The sequence below is a fragment of the Pongo abelii genome, chromosome 17, assembly GCF_028885655.2.
Source record: "Pongo abelii isolate AG06213 chromosome 17, NHGRI_mPonAbe1-v2.0_pri, whole genome shotgun sequence".
In the NCBI taxonomy this organism is placed as follows: domain Eukaryota; kingdom Metazoa; phylum Chordata; class Mammalia; order Primates; family Hominidae; genus Pongo; species Pongo abelii.
In genome coordinates this window covers 70,251,698-70,276,905 of record NC_072002.2, presented here as the reverse complement: position 1 = coordinate 70,276,905, position 25,208 = coordinate 70,251,698, and the positions used below count along the sequence as shown (strand labels likewise).

Sequence of the window (25,208 nt, the reverse complement as noted above, 5' to 3'; positions counted from 1 at the left end):
GTGGAAGTGAAATTTGTTTTTTTTCACCCAAAAATGCTGATCGGCTCCTGGCATTCTGATGGCTAATTATGCATCGGAGAGCTTCGACAGCTGCATTCATCATCATAAAATGTAATAATTAATGACATTCCAACAAAGAAAAATATGCAAATGAGGACTCATTAGCATTTTCATATTCAGCTTTGATAATGCTTTTGCTGACAAGGTTGTAATTAATGAAAATTCATGTCGCAGTCAGGAGATTGGATCGGTTTCATTCCGCTCACAATTCCCAAATGCTTGCATTATGGAAAATCGGCGGCTCTGCCAACTTTTCAGGGAAGAAAAAAACACACACACACACTAAAAGCACCAGATGCAAATTAATGGTAGGGAGTCTTTAACTCTTTAAACCACCCCCCTAAATTTCCATCATAGGAAACATGTGATGAGTGTTAGCCTAAGAACTAGATTCTCTTTTTTTTAATAATAGGAAAGTACTTTTATTTGTGACCCAAGTATGAGAATTTCTGGCAAACTTTTTTTAATATTAAAAAAAACCCCAAAACCCTCCACCTTTTCCCTTCTTTCCTTTTCCCTTTCAAGACTATTTAAATGTACATAGTAAAACATGTTAGGACAGCCAAGCCCCAGCATGTTGTGTTCTGTCCTCTGGCTGGCAGATTCACGCCACAACAGTTTATTCATCCACATGCTTTTTGGCGACTCTTCATCACGTATTTGGGCTTAGATCTTCTGGTGCCTCCCTCGGCGTGCTACCCATAAGGTCGAAAGAAAAGCAAGTATTCGATTTCTCTATTCAGGGTGGGTTTTTTTTTTTTTTTTTTTTTTGGATGATAGTGTTTTTTTGTGTGTGTGCTTTTTCTTTTTAATCTATTCCCTTTGTGGTTTAGTGTAAGAGTTTGAGAATGTGCCCATAATTCTCTCACTCAACACTTCTGGTTTAGTGTTGTTCTTCAAATGTAATTTTAGGAGACACTCTGCAATCAAAATGGAAACCCTGAAACCCCAGAGCAGAGATATCGACAAATATTTAACACAGAGAGCTATTAATTTATGAAAGCCTCTGTGTGTTGCTTTCAAAATGTGGAACTTTAGGTTAGCAAATAAACACTTGATGCCAGCCTGGTACCATGTTTGACAGACAAGCCTGAAGTTAAACTGAAAGTTCTATCTGGCCCTCAGGGTTAGAAAGAATAACTTAAACAGAGTCTGACTTCATTTTCTATTTGATCTTTAGGTTAAAAAATGATGATTATTAAAACAGGTCTTTTTGCTGAGGCAGATGTTTTAATAAAAGGTTTGTATAATGATTAAGAAAAAGGGAAAATAGAAGTGTATTTCTTTATAAATTATAACGTTTATAAGCATTTTCACTCTCAGATGAATAAAATGACTTCTGGGAGTTCCTAAGATGCAGTTTCCTGTTTATTTAAAGTTAAATTGTAATTCCCAAAGTTGCTAGCCCGGCATAAATAAAGATTATAAATATGCTTTGTTAAGGGAAGAGAGAAACTTTGATATGCGGGGCCTTATTTTTTAGAGTATTTCAGTAAAACAGAAAGAATCATCTGTTCTTTCACAAAATTTTAAAATAAATCTTTTTTCCCTTTTATGCGATTAAGAATGACTAGGTTTCATTCCTTATTAAACTCTTGAAGTTCCAAGAAACAGAATTTTATTTCAATCTCTTGCTTCTTCCAACTTTTATTTTGTCACAGTTTGTACATGAACCTGTGTGTGTGTACACAGGCATGTGTGTAAATGTGTGTGTGTCCATGTCTAAAGATTATGGTGGCTCTGTCCTCTCTCCTGTAAAATCTATTGTGGTAAAATAGCAGGCAAAAGAAGGTTTTACTTTTTTTTTTTTTCCTTTTAGTTTATTTCTTTTTTTGTGTGGGCAAACTGCCCATCCAGATGGTAGAATTTCACCTGTAAGCAATCTGAAATGATAGGTTAATTCTGACATTTTATAGAGCTTTTTTATTTTCTTTTCACACAGTACAACTAAGTGCAGAATAACTGCTCAAGATAATGTTTCTTTTTTTTTTTTTTCTTTTAAAGCGCTTCCTGCTGTGATTGGTTCTTTTTTCCCCCAAATCTGAATTTGGGGCTCATTTAAAATCTGTGGCTTTAGGCACTTAGCTGTTATTGTCAAAACCACATCTAATGAAATCTTTGACCAGCTTCTAATATGTGTAAATGAGGAAGTGATGGCAGAAGTGAAAAAGCAGGTTAGTCGCCGAGAAGCAGATCCTTGTAATTTTATAATGCTGAACGTTCCACTGGCTTTGATAAATTTACTGTTAGTTTTCTCCTCCCACCAAATTCACAGATGTATACCAACTCATAACTTCCCAAGTAATGCCTAGCATGGTATTAGCCACTGGAATCCTGGGACTTGCTTTTGTTTCAGTGTAGTTAGCCTCTGGTGGCTTATGTGACTGAGTAAACTGGAGAAAAACTTCAGGGTGATTCGTTGTCCCGTGATCAAGGAATCCCATTATTTCCAAAAGCAGGTTTAGAAGATGTTTTTGGAGTAGAGTGTGGAAGGGAAAGGGAGTATTGGAGATTGTTTTTACACATAATAATGGTAATCATGCTGTGTTGACAAGTTAGTTTTGAATCTGCCACCTTCTTGTTTTTATTTCTAGAAAACCTTCATTTTCATGAATTATTTCTTGAGCTGATGATAAAGATGACTTTAGAGACATCTTCTCCCCTGGTGTATTTCCTTTAAGGGAACATTTTTGAAAGTGTTGTCCTTTATTATACCTGTAAGGCTTGGGACCTTTGTCATGGCATTGTTTGTTGATTTTTCCGTTTCCTGTTTTGCGCATGTTAATTCCTGTGGGCATTTTCTTTTTAAAGTGATGGGATTTTCACTGTCCAGCAGCAAGCCACATTTACTGGAGTTATTGAACTCTGTAATAGGAAACCTGTGGGTGATCAGTTTTACCCTCCCGAGAAGATACTGCTTCAGTCAATGAGAATTACAGCCCCATGACTGAGAATTTTAAAGGAGGGGTTCCACTAAGACACCCAGATGTTTTGTTTCAGGTGTTGCAACAAAATCAACATTTGTTTGTGGGCAGCGAAGCCAGTGTTCCTGCCAGTATTCCCGTTCAGTCGCTTCTCATATTTCCCTTGCAAACTTTCCCATTGGTTGGGGTCTGTGGAGAGATTTCAGTGGCTGGCTGGTGGAAATGTTTGGGAGAACATTTGCGTATCAAAGCAACCTAAATATTTGCAAAAATGTTTGCTTGAGAAAAAAGAATCCACTTAGGATTAGGAAGTAACTGCTTAAACATTTTAAAAGCATTTGTGATTTCCCTAAGTATATTACTCATGAGCCACTGCCTAACCTGAATTTCAGGGGTCAGTCTGGAATCTGTATATTTAAAAACCCTATAAGATAATAAAGGTTTTGCTTTATGATTAAGATCTGAATCCATACATTAAAATGAAAAAACATTTGACAAGACAAAATATATTTTAAGAATTGTTTATCATTTAGTGAACCTGCAAAACAAAAGATGTAAAGAAAGGGCCTCATGAAATGGTTGGATGTTGAATAGCTCTAACGTCATTCTTTCCCTCTACTGTAGATTTTTTGTTGATAACACCCAATTGTATTGCTATGATATGACATTCCTTCTGTTGGAGTCCATAAGCTTTCTTCCAGTGGTAATGATTTGAATGTCAGATCTTTTTCTTGAGTTTAATGTAGGCATTTTCTGTCCACATTATTAAAATTTCAGCTACATTTTACTGATGGTTTGGAAACAGTATGTGTAAAACTCAGTGTAGGCCAATTTTTCCAATTTGTTAACAAGGTAGGAGTTGAGCATTGACAATTACTGTACTTAAAAGCCCCTTGGATCAGGTGTTATTTTACCATCTGGACATTTTAATTAGTAATAAAAGTGTGGATCTGGATACACAGAAATAGGATCTACAGTACACAATGGCCCAATGCACTCTGTTGGTGCTGAGGTATATGTGGCTACATTTTATAAATGTGTATGTATGTGTGTGTGTGTGGGCAAGTGTAATTATGTGCCAGGTGTGTCCTTTTTCAAACTGGGCACTAACACAACACCAAAAAATTTGGCTACTTTTCTTAGATAAAAAGTAAAAATTTATAATCTATAAACTTGCACGTAAGTAAAACTGTATCTTTTTAATGGTCCTACTTCCTCAAGTATGGCATGAGAAAATATAATGCTGACATTTAGGTAGGCCTGAGCAAAAGATGCGACTCTTCTCTTTCATAGCTGTGTGCTCTAAGGCAAATAAATTAACCACCAAGTATCCCTTTTTTCTCATATTCAGAATGAAAGTATAAATGATAATTGTTATGGTATCTACCTAACAGGATTATGAGGAAGCTCATTTGAGCATGTATGTTGAAAAGCACTTAATAAAATATAAGGAGTCATAGCAGTTCTTAACAATTGATTGTTAATACAGGATGCAAATGACCAATTCATACCCCACATACCATCTTTTATAATTCAGTAAATCATCTCATATTTAAAAATAAGGGAGATGCAAATATAATGTTACATTAGATTATTAACAAATGATAACTTTAAGACCACCAGAAAAAAATGTGTTCATAAGTTTCAACATAAAGCAAAATGACTTATTCTTATATATACAGGCTCATTGAAACAATGTTATCCTTAATTAAGGCAAAAGCGGATGCATTTGAGGGAAATAGTGACCCTCTGGAGAAATAGAGAATGAAAATAGTTTAGGGAAATGAGTCTTAACATCTTCTCTTTTGGAAAAATTCATGCATGTTTCTCTTAATCATTGTGAATTTCATGTTTGCAAACCAGTGTGAATACTTAAACGATAATCATTATTGTTTAGAATCTACCTATTACTACACACACAGGTACACACACACACACACACACACACACACACACAGATTTGCTCAAGAAAATCATCCTCAGGAAGTAAAGGAGTTGATAAAATTACCATTGGAGCAGATGAGTTTGGATACTTCTACTGAAAGCTGTTTCAGTTTTTATTATAGGTACAGTTCTCCCCTGAGAATTCTTTGGGAGAAATAAAAACATTTGTTTTTAATTTAAAAGAATGGTAACATGCTGTAGCATAATATTAACTATTTCAGTGATTTTATCAATTTTATCTTCCCCTGCCTTAATGTAATAAATGCATATCTTGATTAAGTACAAATCTTTACATTATGTTGTCGCTAATGACAAATATTATTTTAGGCAACTTAGTTTTAATCATCAGAGTGTCTTAGGGAGCTTATAAAACTTGTCTCTGGGACATGGTATTAGCAGGATGTACAGAGTTCCTTTTTGGTGCCATGCTAGGAGGAGATAAATTCAACAGAGTCAGTCTAGTCCATTCATTCATTTGATAGACAATAAGTAAACCACAGAAGAAACAGGAATATGTCAGTTCTGACTGTACAGCTTTTAAGATTTTTTAGACTTAATATTGAAAACTGGTTTTACTTAATGTTCTATCAGTTTCATTTAAATGCCCTAATCCAATGATCACTTTCATTTAAATATCCTAATCTAGTGAGCAGATAGGGCTTACATAGCATTTGTCTTGAAGGCATTTTAAAAATGCAGCTACAGGTCCTCATCTTTGAAACTCCATTTGGTAAAAATGGCCATGTCTACCTTTACCTGTAGATTTAAGTGTCCACAGTCACGGGATGAGAAAAGAAATTGTGACACTTCTTGAAAAATGGTCTCATCAAAGGGATTCAGTTGAAAATGTGAGGGACTGCATTTAAACTTTGATAGAAAAAAATAAGTAATTCAAAGTAAAGTCTGTAGCCAAACTCCTTAATTGTGATGCATTTGCTGAGTTCCCCTCTTCCATCGTCGGGCCTGCTCTGATGCCATATGGCCTACCATGGAACATTTAACTTGTCAGATATAATGGATTGTCCTGGAAGCAGATTTTTGCTTTGAGCACTCGGCTCCTTTCTTGCATTTCACTCTCAGCTCCAGGCTGCAGGATGAAGGATTGTGGTGGAAATGCAAAGAAGAGACACACAGTTGATTCCCCTTAAGAGAGTGACCTATATGGCACAAAATTTTACCCACGTAAAGAGGCATTATCCCTGTCACTGGCCTTAGCAGGCTGCATGTCAAAATCATTTAAATTTCCCTGGACTTAACAGATTGTGCAAACATTTCAGAACTGAGAGCTTAGGAATAATGAAACATCGTCATTTTAACTTAGGCAGAAATGGTGTAGCCACATTGGCCAAAGGAGGCATATTATTTGTTGTGACCTACATGTAACATAGGCCACCTGGTTTTTAGATTCTATAAGTTCTCTCAAGTTTATGAAGAATGCTAAAAAATATATATATATATATATATATTATGATGGAAATGTTACTTGGCTTTATTGTTTTTGTTTGGTGAATAGAGAGGTGAGGTTGAAATGATCATTTAGGAATCGCTTCTTAGCCTTTTGGCTAAGATCAAGTGAAATGATCATTTCGGTGGAGGGACAGTGGCAGCTAATTATCCTACCAGGCTTTCTAGCTTGAAACTTAGGGCCAGACCTTCCATTCATTCTAACCTATTTGAAATTAGAGATTGGATGTGTTGTGGATTATTTAATTTTTATCTGTAAAAGTAAATAATATAGTCTTTGTTCATTTTAATTTGGTGCTTTTATGAGTTAATTTTTTTTTCAATTTGTGCTATTGTTTCAACAAGCTTGGAAAGCAGTAGGAACAATTTGTGACTTTTGCATCTATAGGAAAACTTCTTTAAAAGAATAAACAGTGCCCTACCTATATGTGTGTGCACATACATAGCTGTGAGATACCCTTCTGGTAACCTACTGTAACCCCAGAGCAAATATTGTGATATAGAGACACAGAATAGACAATTTACAAGTAATCAATCAAGCACAAACCAGTGGGAAAATAAGGAACTTACGTATCTCAATTTATTCATTAAATGCTACATATTTGATTGCTCTAGGATTGCAAAAGTTAATTAATAGATTTGTATAAGACACACAGAAATATACATAGACTAAAAGAGACTGCTAAGGGTAATTCATTATACTCACAAAAATATGTGTTAATTATGTTAGAAATTTAATATTTAATTTAATTCCATAAATCCATGCATTACAAATAAGTCCTCATATAGGTCAGATAGGGCAATAAAAACTGCTGTGACCTTAAAAACTGACAGAAGCTCACTTCTGTACAAATCTTTTTAATGAACAACTTTCCATCGAGAAGCTAAGAAATCTCTGTTAAAGTCAGTATTTAATACTAAAGTGTACTTATGTATGTTTCTTACTGATCCTAAATTGAGCACGTTAGTTTTATCAATGCCACTGATCGGCTGACTGTACCCCTCCTCCCCCATACAGATTTGGTGAGACTTAGTACTAAATAAGTTTGGGGAGTGCCTGGCCATAGCCGGCTCTTGTTGGGGCATGTGCGCCCTCTGCTGGCTGCTCAGATAGGAACTGACTGATGTGTGAGGTTCTTTCTTTTGCTTTTCAAGGTTGGGTTTTTTTTGTTTTTTGTTTTGTTTCATTTTATTTTTATACAACTGATCAGATATTTACCATGATTATAAAGTTGTAGCTTAATACTGAGTATGGCCGTTAATTTGTTTTTATTTGGAAATAAAGGTGAGGTTTTGTTTTGGGTGTGTTTTTGGTAAATAGATAGTCCTGATAGTTCAAATAACATGCAATGTCTGTAATACTCTTGAGTTTTTTAAGTGGCTGATTGCATATCACGATTAACCATATTTTCGTTCCTTTCATATTCCCCTTGGCTTGATTTGAGAAGTATTCTTGTTGGACTAAGTTGGGAATAGAACTTAAAAGGGGATAGATAAGTCATTGAAATTTTGAAATATGATTATTTGTCTGTAATGGATGTGGTAAGTAATCCCTAGTAGAAAAATTCCTGTTATGGTTGGTTGATAGTTTTCACTTGCTTTGCCAAGGAAAATGAGTATATTTACATCATAATGCTTTATAAAAGCATTTTTGGTTTCCTTGCAAACCAAATTAAGCTGTGCTCACTGGCAGACATCGAGAATGGTAGTTTGAGTAAAATATTTTTTGTTTTGTTTTGCTTTTGCAGTTGTTGTTTATAGAGTATGAGATGTTAAAGGAACAAATCACTGATGGTCTCTTTACTCCCAGGACACAGGACTAAACTATACAAGAGCAGTTACAGAGGAAGAGTGTCAGCCTCTCTACCATCACCTGGGTGGAGAGCATCCTTGGATCCTGGTAGTGAAGGCCAGGGCTCTGTGTAATGAGTGTGTCTTTTAAAAATAGCAACAATTTTTGTTGACAAGGCTCCATCAAAGTCTTTATAATAATTTAGTTTGTATAAGTGATTTCTGTGTATCTCTGAAATTAAATGACTTGATGGAGTCAGTTTGGTATTTGTTGTACAGAGAAGGCAGTTTAGATTTTTACAGTTCTTTTGTCTTACATTGCAAATTTCTCTAACTTGTAAGCAAAAGCCATAAAAGCTTCCAAACCAACCATGGAGTGATCAAAGAACTTAGAGCTGCGGAAGGGCAGAAATGTCATCTACATTTTTTTTTTTCTTTTCTTCCAGTTTTTCCCCTTTGCAATTTTAGGTTCCAGTTACCTTAAAATTTGTTTTGGATAAATGATATAAATTTTTACTTACTAGTGTTTACTTATTTTGATTTAACATTGTCAAATAACTAAGAATTGCATTCTAACAAATATTAAGTCCTTATTACCTCTGTTAGAATGTGATCTTGCATGAAATCTCACATACATGTCTCTCCTGTTACCACCTTGTCTTCAATGAGGTTGTATTGGGTACTCTTTCTTGGTGCTTCTCTGGGGTCCCATTATATCCCTCACTGGTGGATAGCATTGTGTTACTCCTGGTATTTAGTCATCTAAACTCTTACCTCCTTGAGAATAATGTGCATTGTTGACTCTCTTGCATCCAGCACATGGTACACAGAAAGCACCCAACAAATATTAATTTCCCTATATTGTGTTTTTTAGGCCTCATTCACCACTATTCAGATGATAATTTTTGCAAGTTTCAAGATTAAAAATTGTAGTCTGTAAACATAGTATATGTAATGCATTTTATTTTCTTGCATACTTTTTATAGGATGAAGTCATTGTTCTGGCTACTCCTTGTCTGCTTTCTTTTTTCTCTTTTTCCTGCCTCTCATCCTTCCCTCTGCCTCTCCTCTTCCTTCCTGTGCTCCCCACCTTCCTCTCTTGATTGAGTCATGCTCCTAGATTCAGTCATTGGGAGGCTTCTCTTAAACATTGCAGCATGGGACCATTCATCTACCAACCTTCCCCTTCCTTGAACAATAACTAGTGCTGCAGGCTGGTTGGACTCTGGGGAGTGTGGCCCTGCGTATCTGGCAGTTTGGTTATTATTATGGGCCCATTCTCTTGAAGTTGATCTTGAAGGGCAGGCTTGGCTGGAAAACATCATTCTTTTATAAATATAATGGTTAGCAATCTTCCTACTCTTTGTCTTCCTTGGAATGTGTTTTCAATTCTGGGCTGTTCCTCCCACTCCCCTCCAGTTTCTCTCAGTAGTGCATGTTTAGGGGATATAGGTCAATTGTATTCAGTGCTAAGGCTAGAGAAGTGATCATTTAATATATTACAGATACATATACAAATGGCAGTTGGATTATCTTCTGTCTGGGGTTAAAAATGTCACTTATGTATGTGTGTATATGTATGTATTATACATATCTATATACCATATATAACATTGTCATGTCCCCCCCATTCTTTTGATGTAGTTTTAAGTATCATAGCCAATGTGTATAGTTTAAGAGATGAACATTGTTATATTCTTGTTCACTGTAAACTTAGCTTGAAAGTTAAGGCCATCACCTGTGTACCATGGTGCTAAAATACATAATGTTTCTATATAGACAACTGAGTGCCTATGTAGACTACTCTATAACAAATAAGCCTTTTCCTCTCTTTTCCATCCCACTGTGGCTTATTTAGAGTTTTATCATTTTTATCTTTTACACTGACTGTTGCTAAGACTCTGGTGGAACGTTCAGTTAAATGAGCAGCAAATAATTTATGATTAAAAGTGATTTGTGTGGTGAAATGCGGCTGCTGATTTCCTTCATATTTGCCAATAAATTCCAAAATATTTAGCCAGGCACCAAAGTCTTGCCCAGATGATGTTGTCTCTATTACATTCGGCCAGAAATGTCACCCATCTCCTCCAATGAAAGGGAAAGGACTGGATTCTCTCCCTCACTGTGGACTTGTCATGCCTCCACAGAACATGGACAGTCAGAAAAGGGGTAGAATGACCCTTTTAAATGGACGAACCAGGTCAGGTTCACTAGAGTTGGATCCTGGATTCTAAAGGTGACATCCACTCTTGAGATAGAAGAGAGATGCTTTCAGAGCAGTGGGCCAGTGGGTCTGATCAATGAGGACCAACCTTAACAAAACTCCAGGATTCTCATATTTTGGGATACTGTTGTTTATTAGGGGAATCAATTTGGCAATGTAAAATTGATTTCTTTAAAAAAAAAAAAAACAGCCTTCATTATTGGAGATGAGCACATTTAAAGGCCTAGCATGCTGCCAGAGAAAGGTTTCTCTAACCCATGAAATGTTAACTGTCTGAAATGACCTTGGGGATCAACAATTCCTTGTCTTTTAAAAAACTCTGCTTTAATAGGTTAGTGCTAATAGTGATCTACTTTTTGTTATCTACCATGTTACCAGGTCTATTGGAGTTTTAGCTAATGTAACCTATAGAGCTGTGCCTATCACTTAAATTGGTTGCTTGTCTCCCTGGCTGGTCAGAATAACCAGTGGAATTTTATTGGCAAGAAAAAAAAAATCTGTTGGGCACGGTGGCTCATGCCTGTAATCCTAGCACTTTGGGAGGCTGAGACAGGTAGATCACTTGAGGTCGGGAGTTCAAGACCAGCCTGACTAACATGGTGAAACCCCATCTCTACTAAAAATACAAAAATTAGCCGGGTGCGGTGGCACATGCATGTAATCCCAGCTACCCGGGAGGCTGAGGCAGGAGAATTGCTTGAACCCAAGAGATGGAGGTTGCAGTGAGCTGAGATTGCATGCCACGGCACTCCAGCCTGGGCAACAGAGTGAGACTCTGTCTTAAAAAGAAAAAAATAAATAAAAAGAGAGAATGCCGGACTCTACTGAATTCACGTACCATGGAGAAGTGAACCCAGGAATCTGTTTTTAGGAAAAGTCTTGCTGATAATTCTTCTGATCAGCAAGGTTTCTTAGCCATGAATTGAATTTGAGGAAATTGCTTTTCTCCACACTCACCAGCTCATCGCGAGTCTTCCTTCTGCCTAAGAACACAGTGAAAATATTTTATTTCTGCGTGCTTTTGACACCTTTAGCATGTATTGCGAGATGAGCTTTTTTTTCATTTTTATATGAAAAACTATTATGTTGTTTTGAATAAAAAATAAGCTTTCAAATGCATATGCTGTTTTTTCTAAGACCACACAAGTCCTTAACTGCCTTGGTTATATCCAATTATCATAGACTCAAACTGCAGTAAAAATATAAGATAGGGTAGGCATCACTGTGAAGATGTTATTCACATAAAGCCAATGGTAAGTTACTCATTAGAAGTAAGTTGAGTGATTTCAGGGTTGCCCTTAGTCCTTCAGGTCTCTAGGGGACCCTTGTACAAATTGCTGATTCAGAAAATCATTACTTTGGTGGTTCAAGTGGTACTTTAGTGGCCTTAAAGAGTTATTTGACACACCTCCCCAAACAGCTAAGTTATCCCCATGATTATGTTGATTAATTGCACACTCTGTGGAATTAGTGTTATTTTCAATGAAAGATTTTCCTGCGTTCGGAAAATCAAGCATAAAACTCATGTGCTTTAATTTGATAATGTGTGCACTTCTCCCAAGCAGGATGCCAAGTGAGGGGCTGATTTTGGCTGTTGTTGTCTGGGCCATGTGAAATCATCTAGGACAATATTTTTATTCTTCACTGAAAAGGTAGTTTTTGATGGACTGGAGGATGTTCACTCAAAATGCTTATCGATTCGGACATTTTCGTCCATCAAGGAACTTGAGAACTCTTTGACTTTATGAATTGAGTTTAAATTATTTGGGGAGAGGATTACGGTAGTGAGAAGGCAATAGTTGTTGCTACAGTAGGCAGTAATAATGATATATCTAGAAAACTCCAAACAGAGGTGGCATATTGTGGGAAAGCCTTGGTACTGGAACTGGAGGTCTGTGTGCTAACTTCGCCACTTCATATCTGTGCAGCCTTTTTAACTACATGAGCTGGTTACCCTTAATTTTAGTGACTTCGTCTATAAAAACATGGACTAAAATGCCCATTTAATGAGCTTTTAGGGTGTGTTGTCTTAAATAATGTAAGTTAAATTTGCATGTGAGATAGTGCATTACAAATATAAGTGCTTTATGGAGAATTGAATATAGAATCTGAAATTCTTCACTTAGGCAGAGCCCTGAAGTGAAGACTTTTGGTGGCACCTTAAGATACTACCTGGGGATTCAGTACCCACACTGTGTTAAAGGCAGCACAGTGCCTAGATGAGATGAGGGGAATCAGTGATGAAATGCAGCCAAAACTCACAATTTCCAGTGGGATCAGAGCTATAGGCCATTACTGAGTATTCTATTTTTAGGACTAAAAGAACATCAGCGAAAGAGAGAGTTAATGCCAGTCTTTTCTAGAAAAAAATGGTTTACTGCCCATTTTTCATTATCCCTTGATACATACAAGCTATGTGCCTACTTAGTTACCTTTTCCCCCACTTGTCTTTATAGGATTTCCTAGGTTGTTGGATGACTAGTTTATTTGCTGGAATGGAGTTGTAATTCTTTTAGCACAAATTAATTTTACATTTAGATTTTTAAATGACTGTGGATGAAGGCAGAGTTGTCCCTGTATCGTAAGATTCTGTAGGAGAGAACCAGTGCTCTTCCCTGAAATGTTGGAAATCGAAAGAATAATGTCAGCTTCTGCTTTTTTGTAAACCCAGAGTCTCACCTCCAAACTGGGATCAGGAGTAAAGTTTACTAGCTAGTCAGAACAATGAAGCTATACCTGCATGACTACAGATTACCATAAGAAATATAAGCCAATAGAAACCAGCAAATTAAATAGTCAAAATGTTTTCATATCAATTTAAATAAAATAAAAATTTAATTTTTGAACCTATGTCATTTATCTGATAGAAAACTACAAATATATAGTAACCTGATATATTCTTAGTGTTGAGTTTTAAATAATAGTAGTTCTTAAAGGTCATCAGCTCTTGTATTAATAGACACAAAAAAGATGGGGACGGGCATGTATGCTAAAGTCAGTTTAGGAAACATTGTATAAAACTAAATTGAAAGCCAAGTACAGGGTCTCATGCCTGTGATCCCAGCTCCTCTGGAGAGCAGTGCAGAAGAATCCTTGAGCATGGGAGTTTGAGAGCACCTTGGGTAACATAGTGAGACCCCATCTAATTAAAAAAAAAGAAAACCCTGAATTAAATGTCTTAACTGCAGTACTTCTCAGAGTCTTTAACATGCTAGATACAATGTAAATCTGTTGGGGGGCGGGGCAATAGCTTGTAAAGTTCGTAGATTCTTTTAATTAGTCTCCCTTTTGGTTTTTGAAGCCTGTTGTGGGATCACTATTCTATAGATGACACTAAGTGATGCTGGGTTGTTCTGTATTATAATTATATTTTTACTTTTACCCTTCTGTATATCTTAATACAAAGACGTAGTCTTCACATAGAGAAGGTGTAGAAATGCAGTTTTCTGCCCTGTTTTTGTTAATTAGTTGCTTTGTGTTAATGTGTGGAGATGGTGGCAGTTTATTGTAAGATGTCACAGAATCTATGTGTATCATTTGTGCAGCTATAAAATACCTAGAGACCTTTTAGGAATAAAACACCATGTAAATGTAAATTATCATCGCCTATAAGACACTTTCATTAATTTCATATCAAATTCATGAGTGTTTTGAACTCTGGGATTTGAGAGTCTTCAGTGTCGGGCCTCTAGTTTATTTATGCTTTTTTTTTTTTTTTTTTTTTCCCAGAGTTTAAACACCAGCAGCATAGCATAGTGCTAAGAGCACAGTCTGGGCAAACAAACTGCCAGGGTTTGAATCCCGGCTCTGTCACTTGTACCTGTGTGGCTGTGGGCAATTTTCTAGATCTCAGTTTCCTCATCTGCAAAATGGTGTTTATATTACCTGCCTTATGGGGTTGTGCAGATTGAATGAATCATTTTATGTAGAGCTTTGAGCAGTGGTTAATACATGATAAAGGCACAGCTATTCTTATTTGGACAGGGGAGGAAAAGGCAGGCATGGAAACGATGAAGGACTGTAAATAATAACCTCATGTATGTGTTCAGAACTACTAAAAATTTCAGTCGTTCTTTAATGAACTAGTCCTTTCTACATATATATGAAGAGATTCATAGGGTAATCAGAGATGGGATGGGACTGGGGATGGGGACAGAAATTTATTCTGAGTCAAACATGTTTATGATGAGTTCCCTAGTCTGATGCCAGGGAACAAAAGGCTCATTCTTCAGTTCCCAGAATGAGGATTAACAGTGAAACAGCCTTGCTTGGTGTTGTCCTGCAGCATCAGATAATTTTTCATCAAGTCTTTTCACGGGATGATATATTCTCCCATATAGATGAATCTATTTCAGCAGTGGGTGAAACACCTACCATTTATATATAATTTTTAAAGTGGCATTTTACAAATGAAAGGCTACACAACCAAACATGACCCTGTTATTATCCTACTGGTCAACCACAAGAGGGATCATCTCTGTTAGAGCTTATCTCTAGAAATCATTTTATTGATAAGTTGCTCATCTGTCTCTAGCTCTTTCTAGGTGTCTTAGAACCGTCATGTGTATCCAGGGGCAGTAATCTACCAAAGGTGATCCTTCTTAGAAGTATCCCTATGAGTGGAATGGATTTATGAGATCATTTTTTTCCCTTCATGTAATATTTTCATTGTCACCCAATTCCCTTACAATAGGATACCATGGATGTATGGGAAGAAAAATTGGAAGTCAAATGGCTGATAATACAAGAATATAAAAATATTCAATTTGAAATTCTGTAGACATTTGTTAACCATATCACCCTGAAATAAAAAGCAAATTTTCCTGCTCCTTCTTGGGACAGCAAGATAAAAGATTGTTGAATAGATCAGCAAAACATTGACTTTTTTTTTTTTCTTATGGAAGTTGCTTGCCTTTCCTGCTCATATTAGTTTTTCTAGTTTTTCTGGGGCAGGGGAAGCAAGTGAATCCTTTATTCATTGCCATTTGGTGCCATTTTTAATAATCAAATTTAAATATAGGCTTTAGCAGCGGACGGGTTCGATTTGGACAGAACACATGTTGACTTCCTGGACTGTTTGCTCACTGGAGATGCCGACTTGTTCTGTAGACGGGGCTGCATGTTGATCTCCTTTGTCTCCAGAAAGATTGATTGACGGATGTTGTGTCTGCTCATTTACAGCGTTTTCCTTGTTTAATTTAAAAAATTGTGACATAGTATTACATGTTCCCTTGTATACATCATTTTTGCAGAAGAAAGTTGTTTAGCCAATATGTCGACTTAGTTTATGAAATCCTCTCTATAGCTTTCATTCAGCCCTTCGTGTACTCCATTAGGTCATATTCATTTCATGCACGGCAAGTCGTCACCAGCAGCAAAATTTAACATTTGGTCCTTTTAGGTATAAAAATGAATCAAATGCCTGACAAGATTTGTTTCTGGTATATATTTCAGAATCTCCCCCCGCCCCCCACACCAACCCCATCTTTATGGGCATACAACAAATGTTACTAACGGGTACTTTTAGTTTTAAAAATATGGACAACAGTACTCCATGCAGTAAAAGACTTGAGCGATTAATGCTACCCTTATGCCTCTTTTGAGTAGTTTTAGCCATGGGGCTTGGCACTGCCACCATTGTCTTTGTGCCAAAAAATATCCGCAGCGGCTGTCGCATTCTAGTACCGGAGGGTTGTCTCGAAAATTCCGCAGTGAACGCGCCGGGTTTGTTCATCACTGCTATCTCTTTTAAATATTGGAAAAATAGAATCTTTAGCTCTTTCAAAGCCCCGTTGTGGTTGTGGGGATGGGGGGAGGCGGGTGGTGAAGAATGGAGAAAGGAGGAAAGAGGCTGTCCGCGCCAGCCAGTTGGTATAAGTGACAAAAATCCATGCCTGACATAGAGTAAACACAGATATTTAGGAGCTTTTGTGTTCATGAGCACAGATAGTTACTTAAGGATCCTACTCAAACATGTTATCAGCGCTCTTGAAAATTTTATTATCTGAAACAAATGTTCCAAGTGAATTTTAAGCAGAAAATCAACATCAAGACCATAGCTAATTTTTAATGGATAATTTACACAAAAGATAGTTTCTTTTCTAGAAACTGAGGTGTCCTTTTAAAATGGCTGCTTTTAGTCTTTAAAAAAAAATGATAGGAATCGCGATTTTATGTTTGAGAAGGTGCGTGGGCTTTATCCACAGTGCCTGATTATTTTGCTCCCAAACAGGGGTTTTGGCTCTGAGGGCAGATTTATAGTTGAATTTGGGAACAAAAAGATGTAATAAAGTTAAAGGCTTACACTATCAGAATGAAATGTGTTTGCTCATGATCTCTGGACCGATCTATTTGATGGTAAAAGTGGATGCTACAGATGAAATCTTTACAAGGAGCATAATCCTTAAAAAAAAAAAAAAAAAAGTCCACCTCCCAGCCTCCTGCTGGCTGTGCTGCCTCTTTGGTACCTCGCAGACTTCGACAGAGCCCTGGACGGGTGCCCATTGATGTCATGGAAACACTCAAATTACTGAGAATGATTCATGTCTATGCTGGTCTCTTATCCTCCCCCACACAAACAGGAGTAGATTTTTAACCCTGACAACTTGTAATTTGCAGTGGGTTTATTTTTGTATCTGGATAAATATTTTTTAACAAGCAAAATTAAGATTAAGCAGTCTGTATCTGATATGATAGTAAAGAATGCTGGGTTCCATGTAGCCAAGAGTACTTTGGGGACTCTGCAGCGTGAATTCATATTCTTCTCCTCCTCTCTCCCTCCTCCCTCTTTCTTTTCCTACCTCTTGCTCTTTGCATTCCACTCTTCCTCTCTTTCTTTTTCTCCTATTTATTCTCTCTCTCCTTTTAAAATCCTGCCCTTTTATCTTTAAAATAATGGAAGGAGTAGCCCAACTTATATCTATAAGTGAGGCAAATCCTGGCAGAAAAATTCCTCCCTCCTGTTATGTGTGTTGGAGTCAAGTTGGGAAATAATGCTGAGTGGTGAAATTCTACAGGGGATAGCTTCAGGAATTCCTTCTAGAGAAAAAAATAGATGTTTTTTCTTCCTTAAACTGTATTTTACAATTTAGATTTTTAGAAATTACCAAAACAGGACACTAGATGTTCAGTTTCTTAGGAAGTCAGAGCAGATTCTACTTTATCCTTCTGTCTTTCTGCCTGCCTCCTTACCTGCCCAGCTTCCTGCCTGCCTATCTACCTGTTAAACAAGCGAATATTACATCAAAGTAAGTGATGTAATGGTGATATTGAAGCATTCTTAGATGCAAGAGCTTAAGGAAGGACATGCATCCTTTGATAGCTCATGAAGGTCGAACCTTTTCTGTTAGTAATATTTATAGAGAGAAGTTAAAGGGTATAAGTAGCTTAAATTTGACCTACACAGATGAGTAAGTTTGTCTTTGTGACCATTCACACTGCTGATACAAGTATAAATGTATCTTTTCTTCAGTGTAAAATCCTCATACAATGGAAGTTATTCTGTTAGATCTTCTAAGACTGACAGTCTGTGCGATGGTGTCTTGTTTCACTGAAATTGAAACTGATATGGGCATTGATTTTATACTTTGCACTGAGCGCTAGACCAGAAATGGGGCGGAGGTGTTTTCCCAACTTTAAGATTCATTAAAATCAGTAGAAAAGTTAATACTGGGAAACAGGGGGTTAATTTTAAGACTTAGGGTTGGCTTTCTTTGAAAACCACCGTCCATTTTATATATGTAATGACTTGGATACAGGATACCCTTTTGACCACATAGAAAAATTTATGGATATAAATGTATCAAAGATACATTCTCTGTGTGGTGTCAGGAAGGCATACTCTAATAACATTGCCATTGCCATTGACCTAAAAGATAAAAAGACTACTGTTACTTTTAGCATTCGTGTTGAGTGGAGAGGGGAAAACTTGGGGGTTGTAAACTTCAGAAGGAAATCTATTCAGCCTCTCAAAATACAAGTTTAGGGTTTTCCCGTTGGAAAAAAGAATACTGTAGTCCTATGTATCAAGTACAATTACTGTAAAGCTCCAGTCTTGACGAAAGAAGTATCCTTTAGACTTGAGTGAGGTGGGGTCTCAGGCACCTGCCTGCCTCTTTTAGCCTCTTTTAATGTTCTGGTATGGACAGATTTCTACAATGATTCTCCACATGTCACTGTCTGGACTCTGCTGCTTAGATCTCTTGTAATGTGATTTCATTATCTTCCCTAGTGATTATTGGGGTTAAACTTTAAAAAGAAACAAATGAACACCCTTGATTTTATTCTTAGATGTGGCCAAATAGCATCAAAGGGTCTATAGATCTCTGTAGAGCAGTCTACAGATAAAAATTGGGTTGTTAGAATTGAAACAAGACATTCACATTCCATGATCCCTTGTCCTGCTGGGTCTATTGGTGGAATCTGAACTTGGGTTCAGAGTAGGCAATTTTTTAAAAGCCCTGTTTCCCAAATGTAAATTCCATCATCATCTTGATCATGATGGGGTTCACTCCTGGGAAAGGGAGTTTTTAAAAAAGAGAGAGAGAGAGACTCAGAATTTTGAATAGTTTCTTTGCTAAATTCACCATCTGGAGAGCCTGTGATTGATTAGTTTTGGCCTCACCATTAAGTGTCAATATAATCAATGGGAATTACTAGGCTAGGGTCATTACATAGATAATTTGCCTGCTGTGTAAATAAAAATGAAATTGTTTAAATTTTGTGCAAGAGAAAGTGAAAATAAGGAGTTACGATTTGTTTGTTAGAGAAAGTGGAGGCCATTGGAATGACAGTTTTTGGAAGTGTGGAGCAGTTTGGCTAAGAATAGGAATGAAGGATATTTTTTTCCAGTTTATCATAGCCAGAGTGAGGAAGTGTTATTCCCTCTCTTGCTTGCATACATTGCCAGTAGTGCCTACTTTACGTATGTAAACATCGGGGAAGAGCAGTAGATGTCTGTTACCTGGAGGAGATTTTTTTTTTAAGGAAAAACACAATTTACACTTTTTTGTCGTTTCTCTTGGCAGGTAAAACAGAAAGGGGCTCATACTCATCTTATGGGAGAGAATCAAACTTACAGGGTTGCCACCAGGTAAGTGAGAATCTCTGTTGCGGAAGGATTGAGAGGATTAACCTGGTAAATCAGTTTGTTTTCTAAATTAGACGATGCATTTTAAACTGTGACACCAAAGATGCACCGGCAAGTCAGATGATGGTTCTCTCTTTAAGTAATGAAATAACACAGAGCTTAGAACTAATAAACACCTCATCTTTAGATCGCTGCTGTATCAGAACTACATTCATGGGCTTGTTTTTATTTTTTAATCCATCAGCCGGTACCAGTGGCACTGTTTGCAAACCAGCAATGTCGGTGAAAGTGGTTCTATCAAAAGAGTTTATTTGCAATTAAGAACTTAAGAATTTCTTACGCAGGAAATACTTCGCGGAGTCATGTGTCAGACCCTGGGTTTCGGGTGGCTATTGCCCTAAATTATAGTTTTCATAGGGGCTGTATGATGTTGTGTGAAAACAGGGTTGTATTGAGGGATAAAAATGTCTGTGAAAATATGATTTGTTGTCCCTTTTTGTTTCTGAATTGTTTTTGGCTGGAAGTCAAGGCCAGCAGGCTAACAGCAAAGCCGTCTCAAGGGAAGCATGCGTGAGCTAGAAAAATAAGAGTACTTTAATTAAATAATAAAATGCCAGTGTAATACAAAGGTATAGCATGTGTGTGTTTGTGTCTCTGGGCACTCTGCATTTGTATACTTTAAACTCTCCAGAGAGAGGCTATTTCTAAAAATACTATCAATAACTAAAAGTATAAGCTTTGTTTCAAGACAATTGAGTTTTTATAGATGCTTTCTTTTTCAGTTCAATATCAGTATTAATCATGTATTTAAAATCTTTTTAAAAAATTTATACTTCCTTTTTATAAGTGCATTGGTTTCTTACTTTGGAAAACTCTTGATGGAATTTAATAATCCTCTTTAATATTCAGAACTCTCTACTGTTTTTATTATTCACCCAAACAAAATGTACTTTTTTTTTTTTTAAATGCTGGAAAGGGGATGCTTACTCTCTTGAACTCTCTCACCCTCTGATGTTCTTAATGGGGAAAAAAATCTATTTTAATTTTTTTTAAACAGCCCATTTAATATACCCCTGAAAAATGTAAGCAAAGTTTTGTTTTTGTAATTAAATCGAGCCTATGAGGAAAGTTTTCTTTACGTACCAGACATAGGAAGGTACGACTTCTGGTGGGTTGGTGTGTTTGTTTTTTCCCTGTATATATTTGCATTTTTAAAGTTTACTCCCTTGGCCCAGCCACCAATTCAGTCATATTCGGCATCTGAAAGATTTGTTGCATTGAGGTGAACAGTGCTTGGTTAAGAGCTCCTGCCGGAGTGCAGTTCATGGCAGTTTGTTTGGAAAGAATTCTGCAGGAAAGAAATTTACAGCCATTCCAGCGCAACGGAAACATCTTTGGAATGTGAGTGCAAATGTTCGGGCTAGATAGCCTGGGCGACAAGCCTCTGAGTGCTGTGTCTCTGGTGTAAAGCTCTCAGTTCCTGCAGAAGAGCATGTTCCTGTGGGTCTGGTTTCTGAGGGTCAAGGCGGAGGTCATTAGAGTTTTGGGGAGAAGAAAGTTGACAACATCCTTCCTTTCTGCAGATGGTCATGGCAGAGGTCTCTGTTTTCGCTGGGCCCCTTTTTCTGGTCATTGAGAGAATAGGCTTCCTCGCCCCTGTATCCTTTCTTACTAATAGGAATTGGCGTGATTCCTCACAGACACAAAGATTTCCTCTGCTGAGTAAGCGTGAGGCCCCTTAACTTGTGAAAGCATCATCCAGACCGTGTGAGTCTGTCTGTGTATGTGCAGAACACAGACCCTCCTTTCTCCGTTTGTGGGGAATACTTCCCTCGGGTGAAACTGAAGTTAATTTTTTTTTTTTTTCAAACACAAGGTGAGAAGTGGAAAGGGGCAGAGGGTGGAAGAGAGGTGAATGGATTGGCGTGTGATGGCTGAATTTCTGGGCCTTGGGAGGTTCGTTTTGAGGCATTAATGTCCAGGAAAATTCTTTTGTATATAGCACTATGACTGCATATGCTTTTCTTAAAAAGCCTTTGTAATATAGCCGTGGAGTGTGGAGATTCCTTCATTCTTAATTTGTGCTTCATGGTTGTGAGTCTTGCAAGAGTCTACTATCTCTGTGCTTAGCGTGGTCGCAGCAATCTCCATAAACAGTGTGATTACTTAGGGATAAATAAAAGTGAAATTTTGGAAATTTGCTGACAGAGGGAAATAGGGACTGAAGATGAAAAATGTACAGAGGATGAATTTGCTTTCTGTGAAATTTGAGAATAGAACAGACCATAGTGTGTCTTCCAGTGAATCAGTTTCTCTTGTGCCGTATTGTTATTTGAATCCCTGTCTACAACACCAGCTATGCAAACCAAAGAGAAAGGCAAAATCTCAGTATCTTGGGCTTCAAGTCTAAATAGCAGATCACAGCTGAAATGATTCCCCACTGTGTGACAAGGTGAGTGATTCGTGGAGGGGAGGCTTTTGTTTTCTTCTGTTTACTACATGATTGAGATACGGAATAGGAAACCTTTAGATGGTGTGCCCTAAGGAGCTCCAAAAGCTGCTTTATTGTATTATAACAGTGTATCCTATGGACTTAAAGGGGTGAGCAGTGCTATATGGAAACATGCTTCTTCCAGTCCCAATAGCCTTTTGTTTGGTGTAGAGACAGAGTGGTGGTAAGCAACAGGTAGTAAAGCGCTGTCCTGGAGGAATACATTATTATTGTGAGATGTGTGTTGTTTCAGAAATATATCAAGTTAAAAAATAGATACACATTTTAGATTCCTCCTAAGGATTTAACACTAATACTGATGGACATATGACGCTTTTTTAAATGGATATATTTTAGCAGAAGAACGGAAGCCGGCAGGTTCTTTATTAGCAATTAAGTTGTTTTCATTAAAAAATAGTAATGGGATAATATTATTTCATTAATGCATTTCACGTGAAATTATCAGAAATAAACATGATGACTTTTTGAGACTTTTAAAATCGTGTCGAAAGTGAATCAATAGATAAGCAAAAGTAGCCAAACGAACTTTTTTGAGTTCTTACTAAATATGACAAAACTAATTTAAATCATATTGGGGTACAGAAATCACACCCAGCTTAACATGTTCTTGCCAAATTGTAACCTCATACTCCTTTTAACTGGCAGAGAAAATAAAATTTATAATGGAAAGTCTGACAGAAATGAAAATGAGTGTGAATAAAGTTTTTTGCAAGATAGTCCAACCTTAATACTATAATAGCCAATAACTAATACTTAATGGGCATCATTGCAAATGCCAGAAGGGAAAAAATGTCATTTGTTTTGGCTTCTTTTGCTGCTTTGAATAGAGTGTTGGGTGATTTGCAAACTTTTAAATTTTGCTAAAATCTATTTTTTTTTAATGAGATGATATCAAAACAAATACTTATTATTAGTTCTCCTCTTAAATGGAAGTTTAGAGTTGATTATCAGGAATTGTTTGTATTTTCTTTCGGGATATAGCCCAGATCTAAAGCCATGGTTTTATTATTAGTATTTTGTGTGTGTGTGTGTGTGTGTGTGTGTGCGCGCGCAAGAGAGAGAGAGAGAAAGAGAGAGAGAGAGAGATGGGGAGAGAGAGAGAAAGAAAGCTGCCTGAGACCAATCAAATTAGAATCTTGTGAGCTGGGCCTGTGCTTTTCTGACAACTCCCCAGGTTATTCTAATGTGCAGCTAGGTTTTATCATTTCCTAGAATGTTCTGCAGAAATATACTCTGTATTAATGACTTGTGTTCAACATATGGCATTACTACTGACCTTGAAAATGCTTTTAGGCTCTTTGCATTAATTTGATTATTCAAGGCATGGAAATATATTGCATATGAACTTCATTTAAAAGGCGGTGAAAATTAGTGATACAGTGAAAATCTTGAAATCTTTATATAGAATTCCACAACTGAATGTCCCAGCCCATATCTTGTTTTCTCTAGTGAAGTCCAAGGCTTTAACCTCATCCAAATTCTTTTTTCTTCCTCAGCAAGTGATCAAATAGGACTTTGCTGATACAGTTATTTAATGTTTACATCTTAAAATGACTAATGGAATTTAAGAATTAGACCTAATCTAGGAGATTGTTGTTAATTTCCACAAACTTGGAAACCAGGGAGGAAACGGATTTTCTTTATATGTGACTTAGTTTGCCCATAGGCTTGCTCATTTTTGGTTCATTGAAATTAAGCATGTAGTTGATTCCAAAATGAATTTCACATTTCAGAATTGATTTCTTTGTCTTGTTATTTTTACTTTTGATTCAATAGGTATTACAAATGACTTAATTCTAAACTTTTGGCCTCTTTTAGTTTTTCTTATCCAAAGTCAAAATAGGATGTAAGCAAAAACCGTACAAAATTATTTTGTCTATTACGAAATTGGCAATTTAGGCCAATTAGGCCTTGCGCAAGGAGAAATACACATCGCTTTTTAATTTGCTAAGATGCCTAAGTGTTTATCCTGAGTGTTCAGCACATCCATCGAGGTCTTATGCATCCTTCCTGGGAAGCTCTCCCTTGCAGGGCCTTTAGCACCTGTCTTCGTCATGCTTTTTCAAATTTGCCATCATTTTTATGTGTTTGTTGCATGCTGATTTCCACAGGATTCTGTAAACTCCTGGAGGGCAGGGACCATGTCTGCTTTATCTTGAATGTGTACCATGTGCCTAGCAGGGCAAAAATTGCAATGACCTAGTGTTTCTTTCCTCAGCATCACTTTTGGAAGCCATTTTGAGGGAGTAAGGTCTGAATAGCAATGTACATGAACCATATTGTGAGCATCTTTTTCATGCCTACGAAAACCAGAAAACTGCACTCTCCCAAAAAAGTCCTTTGGAAGCTCTTCCTTCTGACATGCTGTGCAGGCTCTGGAAGGACACCAAAGTCATACTGTGGAGAGACACCCACTCTGACTTTTTGGGGGGTTGAATCGTCTCATTCACCTGGTGACTTCACCGTTCTAGGCCTGTATATCTGGAAAGGCCTGAATGAGAGAATTATAGATGATCTGTGGTTCTGGCAGAGGTGTTGTTGGAACCAAAGGTCAGCATCCTGGTCCGAACATTGAAATGTAGCAGTGTGAATGGTAGGACAGGATATTTTAAATTGTGACAGTTTCAGACATCACAGGGCCTAAGTTTGCAGTATATATGTCATCGCAGCTGTGTCCCTGAGCGGTATTTTTCTTCAGGCAGCGGCTTATTCATTTTGGGGGATTGTTATGGGTATATACCCTTCTTTCAAAAGTCAGCCAGTAGTTATCAAAGGGGAGAATGGGTCCATTCTTTCATTGCATTGGTTAAGAAATACTTATTGACCCTGTAGTGGTGTGTTAGATACTCAGGAGAAAAACCAAGGGATTTTGTATACCTTCCCCTCTAACCCCACCAGCAGCTTCCTGGATATTAACGGAGAAAATCGAGCTCTATTTATTTATTTTTATTTTTAACCTTACATAGCATAAATTTTTGAGCATCCAGAGCAGTTGAAAAAATAATAAAATGAATGCCACATACCTGCTATTTAGGTTAAACAGTTGTTTGTATTTGTTATACAGTATTTTCTTGTGTGTATGTATAATATGTATAAGGATACATATTTTTGAGTGAACCAACCATTTTAAGTTGCAGATTTAATAAGAATGCACCCATAGATTTTTCAGTACATATCTCTTAAAAATAAGACATTTGCCTA

General features: G+C 37.0%; 1 protein-coding gene across 25 annotated transcripts in view; it reads left to right on the top strand.

Annotated features, from left to right (window-relative positions):
- Positions 1-25,208, top strand: part of TCF4 (transcription factor 4) — a 366,054-nt gene that overhangs the window by 166,492 nt on the left and 174,354 nt on the right. For 24 of the 25 annotated variants that reach the window (XM_024236137.3, XM_054538007.2, XM_054538001.2 and 21 more), the window contains one exon: positions 19,434-19,498. In XM_024236137.3, coding sequence (XP_024091905.1) covers positions 19,434-19,498 — 65 coding nt within the window. Of the gene's footprint in view, positions 1-19,221; positions 19,331-19,433; positions 19,499-25,208 lie in introns of those variants that run through there. The other variant, XM_054538010.2, reaches the window with a different exon arrangement.